This window comes from Rhipicephalus microplus, chromosome 1, assembly GCF_043290135.1.
Source record: "Rhipicephalus microplus isolate Deutch F79 chromosome 1, USDA_Rmic, whole genome shotgun sequence".
Taxonomy (NCBI): Eukaryota; Metazoa; Arthropoda; class Arachnida; order Ixodida; family Ixodidae; genus Rhipicephalus; species Rhipicephalus microplus.
In genome coordinates this window covers 150,000,263-150,007,370 of record NC_134700.1, presented here as the reverse complement: position 1 = coordinate 150,007,370, position 7,108 = coordinate 150,000,263, and the positions used below count along the sequence as shown (strand labels likewise).

The following is a 7,108-nucleotide window of genomic DNA, read 5'->3' as shown; positions in this document are numbered from 1 at the left end:
TTGTTCTATATCTTTCTAGAGCATTCGGAGAAAGGACGCAGAGGTTGTTGCACGAAATTAGTTGAGACAAAATATATATACATGACCTTGCTTCATTTCTCGCAAAGATTGTAGTGTACAAGGTGTGTGCATCACACAACAGTGTGTAATACCTCGCTTGAGCACATTTTAATGCATGCGTTTCTAAATATAAATACAAGGACAAGACTTTCCAATATTAAGAATCACGCAGTAAACACAAAGGCAGGTTTGTCTGCATATATGAGTGCGATTTACGCAACTGGTATCTGTAGATTAGTAAACATTTGAAATTTGAAAGGCTAATCATAAGAACCGTGATCACCATTTAGACGGCTATGTGTATACCTTGAAGTATTTCTTCGTATATGGCGCATAACCGTAATTACTCAAAACAATTCGATGTTTAATTTTTATTGTTTCAGCATTTCCTGTGCAGGGTGCGGTGAGGCAAAACGTTCAATGCATTTTCAGGAACCATGAGTCTTCTGTAGACTGAACGCAGAAGTGGAATCAATCTACAGAAAAGGAATAAATGAGTAATGATGGGGAGGATAGGACATATGAACAAATGACACAAGACACCAGTGTGATTCGAGTACTCCGGTTTGGAGCAAAGTCACCAAGACCTTCGGGATGCAGAGACGGCTTCACTCAACACCACGTACGCCTCGGCATGAAACAGCACAACGAATAGTGCGAGAGAGAAGAGCAGTATCTTCTGCTTGCTTGCCTCGGCAACTTCGATTCCTCATGTGCTGAGTGGTACAGGCTTCATGGCGTCGTCGGTGTTCTCGCAGACCGCCTCACAGTCTTCGCAGACGCACGTCTTGCCCGAGACGGTCTCGTTGCAGCCGTACATGGAATCTTTGAAGGGCCTGTACTCACGCAGACCGATAAAGACCGCCTCGTTGGTGACAGGCTCGTACGTCACATCCACGGAAGTCAGTCCCACTCGCCTCTTGCCCAGGGCGCCGTACCAGAGCTTCATGGTGCAGTTCAGGTAGTCCTCGCCACAGATGGTGAAGGACAGAGGTGCGAACCGGACGAATCTTCTCGGGTTGATGCAGGAAACGTAGAGGTCACGCATGGTCGCGTAGTCTACGTAGAAGTTGGCAATCTCAGCCACCTCATGCGGCCCCTCGTCGTAGTGCACGACTTGCAGGAAGTCTCCCTGGTGCGGCGAGCAGGCCATGTTGCACAGGAGCTTCTGGAAGTTCGCGTAGCAGGCCTCACAGCGTCGCAGGCCGAGGCCTTCAAGAGCCTTAACCTGATTTGCGAGCTGCTTGATTTGAGCTGCGTCGCAACAGAGGGAGTCGCCGTGGATCTGGAAGTAGTCGCCGCACGTCTCCTTCATGATGGCTCGCGCCGACTGGTCAGTCACCGGCTTGGGCACGCTGTTGTAGATGCACGGCAGCTTCTTCTTAGTGTCGCAGAAACCGTGCATCGAGCACCTGGCCGCGTTGGCGTGGGAAATGTAGCCGAGCAGCAGCGTTGCCGCAAGAAGCAGCGTAGCCCTGGATGCTTCCATTGCTGATGTCCTGCCGGGGCTGGTACCGGTACTGGTGAGCCGCTCACGGCAGGCGCGTCCAGATATACGAGTGTCTACGACGCGTGGTCCCCGCGTATTTTGATCACGGAGGAGAACTGCCGTCGTGCCCTCTCTCAGCGCAATCACCGAAGGTTGAGAAGGCCGAGGGGTAACTCTCTCCCATGGTTTCCTGCTTCCACGTTAGTTCGCGACAAGAGCAAAAAAATAAGCCAGTCTCGAGAGAAAAGGGAGATGGTTTCGCGATTACAGTCAAGGTTGAGAACGAATCTTGCTTCCCCCGTCCGCCATCGCTACTCTGCTTGCGTAATTGACATAATTTGGCCGGCTCCGATTGGTTCTGCGGATAGCTGCTCCTGCTGGAGGCTTGCCAGACACGCGCCCTACATACTGGCTGGCGTCTTGCGCGGGCGCGTCTGAGCACGAAAAGACACCATTTCGCGCGAAGCGCGCACCTCACCCCCCTTCCACATTCGTCCCTGCCTACCGTGGAAGTGAGAGCTGCGCCTTTGTCATTGTCTTCTCCGTCTTTCCTTTTGTAAAAAATCTCTCGCCATCGGCGTGAGCAGCGTATGAAAAACAACCACGCTGGCCGCAAGATACTGGTCTTCGGCTGCCACTGGCGTTGTCCCGATCCCAAGCAGCAGTTGTTCGGCGAGTTAGTAAAGTAGTCACGTCCGCGGAGGGGTCGGGCCCACCTTCCTGCCTTCCAAGAAGCCCGCGTAGCGTGTAACGGACGAGCGTTCTGTGTGAAGCCGCGTGTTTTAATGTCGAGGAAGCTCACTCCATCAGGAAGAAATCTGAACAGCTGCGACCGAATTCCTATCCAAGATTTGTGCGGCCGATGAAGCAGTGTAGCAGTTTTGTTCTTATTCATTTATTTCATTCGTCAATCTATAAATGACTATAGAGCTGAATTCGCTGATATTAGTTATGTCTGCAAAGGTATTCTAGATAAACAAAAAGGGCACAAGAAAGATGTGAGTGAATTTACTGCTGGTCTGTAAAATTTCTTACGCATTGGTACATGGCCAGTCGTTGTAAGTAAAGTATGAAGGGAATAACACGCATGCTTCGCGTTGAGTGCGAATAACATGACATAGCCGACCACGTATTTGACAATGCCAGCAGATGCGTCAATATCTTTATTGTCATTTAAAGACACGTTTGATGATGTCGACGTAAATTTTGCTACCGTAAATGAAAAAAAAGAAAAGACAGCACATTTCTTACGAAGCTCACCATTGTTAGAATAGTGAGCATTGTGATTAAAAAAAAGTCTTTGCATCCACTATTTTTGAACATTCACCTTGTACATTGGCTAAATTTCAGAACCAACGACGAGAATATCTATTATATGAATAGAAAGTCCAGCTAGTTGGTACGAGTTCATTACTATACGAGGTAGTCATACCAACACTTACAGATGAAAAGTTTGACAAGTGGCTATGAAGAAGAGATCGGTGTTCGTAATGCCTCTTGCCTTGTGTTCACATCTGTACGCCTACCTTTTTATATCAAGTGCATTCCGAACGAAAGTTGGTGTCAGTAACGCGATGGCAGTATACGCTTGCTACGTATGCCACCGCGTTCTTGGTAAATTTTTGTCAGTCAAGTACAAGGTTTTTGTAGGTTGCATAAAAATCCCTAGTAATTGCTGCTGTAACCTCATCGCCATCATTCTAGTATTTCTGCAGCAGCCATGCATATTTCCCCAGGTCCGGATGGAGTGACCTATACTGCCCTACGTCACCTAGGCCCGAAGGCACAGCGCTGTCTCCTGGACATTTTCAATAAGTCTTGGCATGATGGAATGGTGCCTGATGAGTGGAAGTGTAGTCGCCTGGTGCCTTTGCTGAAGCCCGGAAAGTCTCCATTCGATTTGGCATCATACCGGCCTATAGCACTAGCAAGCTGCGTTGGCAAGGTCATGGAGAGGATGCTGCTTACACGCATAGAATGGTACCTGGAACATTATAACATCTATCCTGATGCTATGACTGGTTTTCGACGAGGTCGGTCCTCAGTTGATAGCGTTATTGACTTAGTGACCTCTGTTCAGCATCAGAAAGCTCAGAAGCGGCTGTCGGTAGCTCTGTTATTAGACGTGAAGGGTGCCTATGACAACGTGACCCACCAGGCTGTTCTCAATGCTCTTGAAGCAGCTGAACTTGGAGGTCGTGTCTTTTGATGGGTAAGAAGCTACCTCACAAAGAGATCTATGTTCGTTTTAACTGAAGATGGGTCTACGAATAAGTATTTCACAAGTCGTGGGGTACCACAAGGCGGTGTTTTGAGTCCTACACTTTTCAACCTGGTTCTCGTGGGACTCACTGAAATGCTGCCACAGACGGCTTATGTATCTCTCTACGCTGACGATATCTGCATTTGGGCATCCGGCGTGACACGACCTCAAGTGCGCGCAAGAATACAGAAAGCGGCAACAATGACATCGACATACCTTCGCCAGCAAGGTTTGACTATCGCCACAGAAAAATGCGCAGTGGTGGCGTTTACACGCAAACCGATGTCTTTCTACTCATTGTGCATCGATGGCAGATCAATCCCATATAAGAGCACTCATAGATTCTTAGGCGTCATCGTAGATCGTGACCTAACCTGGAGCCCACATGTCACATACCTGAAGAAAAAGCTCATTGGCATTGAGAATGTATTCAAGTTCGTCGCCGGAAAATCATGGGGCCCATCCGTGCACTCCATGTTGCAGCTTTATACAGCCCTCTTTCTTGGAACTCTCCGGTACAACCTTCCGGTCCTGTCCAACACGTGCAAGACTAACATCCGTGCACTGCAAAGCGTACAAGCCCAAGCACTTCGGACATGCCTTGGCCTTCCAAGATGCTCATCAACAGTGTCAACTATTGTTATTGCACAAAAACAACCGGTCACAACGCACATCATTGTCGAGACGCTGAGAGCGCACATTCGGCATTTATCACGGCTACCGTCACATCATTTAGCGTGTTTGACAGCTCGGAGGTCCCATTCTTCGTACTGCGGTATCGTGACAAAACATCAGGACATACTACCGCCTGGCTTCAAACTTGCCATGCATCCAGCAACTGCGCCTTGGAGTCTTCGTCAGCCTGACGTGCGCTTATCAGTTCCTGGAATCTTTAAGAAGGCACGCATGTCAACGCTAGCCCTGAAGCAACTGACTTTGCGTCTGTTGGACGAAAGGTACTTCGACCGCATACATGTTTACACCGATGGCTCCACTAATTCCAACAGCTCCACAGGAGCAGTGGTTGTTCCATCTGACAATGTGTTGCTTCAGTACAAGTTTTCTCACACCACGACGTCGACAGCAGCAGAGCTCGCAGCACTTCAAGGTGCAGTAAAGTACATTCTTTACCAGGAACCTAACCAATGGGCCATCTTTTGCGACTCCAGGTCAGCCTTACAGTCACTACGGTTTGTTCTGCAGCACGGGCTACATAAACAATCAGTATATCAGATAAGGCATGACTACCACGAAGCGCTCGCGGAAGGTCACGATATTGTATTTCAGTGGCTGCCGAGTCATTGCGGAATCGTTGGCAATGACCGCGCAGATGAAGCTGCTCGATCGGCTCATGACCAAGACCAGCGCACGCCCATACCACTCTTGAGAACGGACGCTGCAAGGCTACTACAATCACTTGCTCGCCATATATCTCTCCTACAATGGAATACGCAGGGTTTCTCCAACACGCACCTGTATTCGATCGACCCAAACTTGCAACTTCGTTTGCCATCCGGGTTCCCACGATGCGCTGAAACTTTACTGTGTCGCATGAGGTTGGGCGTGGCATTTACGAATTCGTACTCTCGTCTCCTTGGAATGGCGAGCACTTCGGCATGCAACATCTGCGCCTGCGAGGAAACGCTTGAGCACATTCTATGTCATTGCCCAGCATACCAGACCAAACGACGTATTATGGAAGCCAAGCTCTGTCAGCTGGATTCACGGCCGCTTACAGAAGAGAAGATCCTGGGACTTTGGCCGACGGCTTCCCATACGCGCAAAGCCACGAAAGCCCTCTTGTACTTTTTAAGGAACACCAAACTTCACGACCGCTTGTGAAAGAACTGTGCGAGGCCGTGCTGTGTAGTTTCGAGCTGACTATTTCTGCTTCTCTTTCTTACTCCTCTTCTTTTCTGTCTCTTTTCGTTCTATTATTCCCCTTTTCCCCACCCCAAGTGTAGGGTAGCCAACCGAGCCAAGCTTGGTTAACCTCCCTGCCTTTCCTCTCTATTCATCTCTCTCTCTCTCTGCAGCAGCACATTGCTATGTACACAAGGTATTGATGGTTATTACCCGAAAACAGTTATCAGGCTCATCACCTCGCTACTTCAACTTATTTATTCGTCCGTGGAGCTAGTTATCGAATAACACTATGGTAAAAGAACCTCTTGTCATGTTGCATGCACGAATAGTTCATCACCAAGTGCTATAACAAATAAAAAAAATTGCATATACTTTGTAATGAGTACATCGAGTCACCTGCTCACCAATAGATATTTTTTTAATCTACAAAGGATATTGAACCTATCCTAATATTGCACACATCATTAATGACGTAAGTATCATTTATAATGTCACATTAGCCAGACAACAGCAAAGAACACGTTTGAACGAAGAGGTTCGTCAATCTGGCCCTTGTGAAAGGTTCGCCACGCTGCTGCGCTTGTCTTCATTCCACCCCTCGTCCCGTTTTTTTTCAATAGACGCATAATTTTATTGTATTAACTATTCGCGGTGCTTAAAACGAGACCAACGCGTCATTTTTATAGTCATACGGAATTATGGGTGCTAAAGGAAGATAGGCTTCTCCGGCCCAAACTAGCTACACTTTATTCTTCGAAACATCCTCAATAGAGCACGCAGTGTGGCTAATAGTGCATCTGGCCAAACTTGAAGAACGGGATGTATGCAGTGCACGTCGCAAGCGAACGCATGCACGTCCATCTTATCAGCGAGTTCGATCGGCTTTCGATGAGTGCGCTTCGTTGCGTATTATACCGAAGAATCCGCTCAGTTTCACCCAGTAGGTTTATGTCAACTATTTTCCTCTCTGTGAGGTACCGTGTTGTGAAGGCAGAGAATCTGAAATGTCTACTTTCTCACTTCTAGACAGGTGATTACGACAAGCACTGGAAGTGGATACTCTGACTGAAGCACCTAATCACCCTAGACGAGGGGCTGTAGGCATCATGGCTTCTTCGCTAATCGTCGCTAGCCGCCCAACACATCCGAATCGCGACAGTTTCTCACTATAGCATCATAGAGTTTTCTACAAATACACTAGAAGGAACTCTGGCGCAAGTGTCTATGGAAGCTGCAACTCACGGTGTTTCAGCAAGCATGAGAATGTTGGGTAGTACACACATTTGTCCAATCTTCATTCTTTCAGCTCTGTTTGGCTTCGTATGGTCCGAATCCGCTTTGCCGCCAGACGAAGGTCAGCAATGTTTTAGCAGCTGAGCTCGACTGTGTTGACCTTGTTAGGCTCACCAATTCGAATAGGGTCTCGAAGT

At 48.1% G+C, this 7,108-nt stretch overlaps 1 protein-coding gene across 1 annotated transcript; it reads right to left on the bottom strand.

Moving 5' to 3' along the window:
- Positions 1-416: 416 nt before the first annotated feature.
- Positions 417-1,637, bottom strand: LOC119178264 (NPC intracellular cholesterol transporter 1). The gene has a single exon (XM_037429458.2). It carries the CDS (start codon positions 1,547-1,549, stop codon positions 770-772), a length of 780 nt encoding a protein of 259 aa, XP_037285355.2. The 5' UTR covers positions 1,550-1,637; the 3' UTR covers positions 417-769.
- Between the last annotated feature and the right edge of the window lie 5,471 nt (positions 1,638-7,108).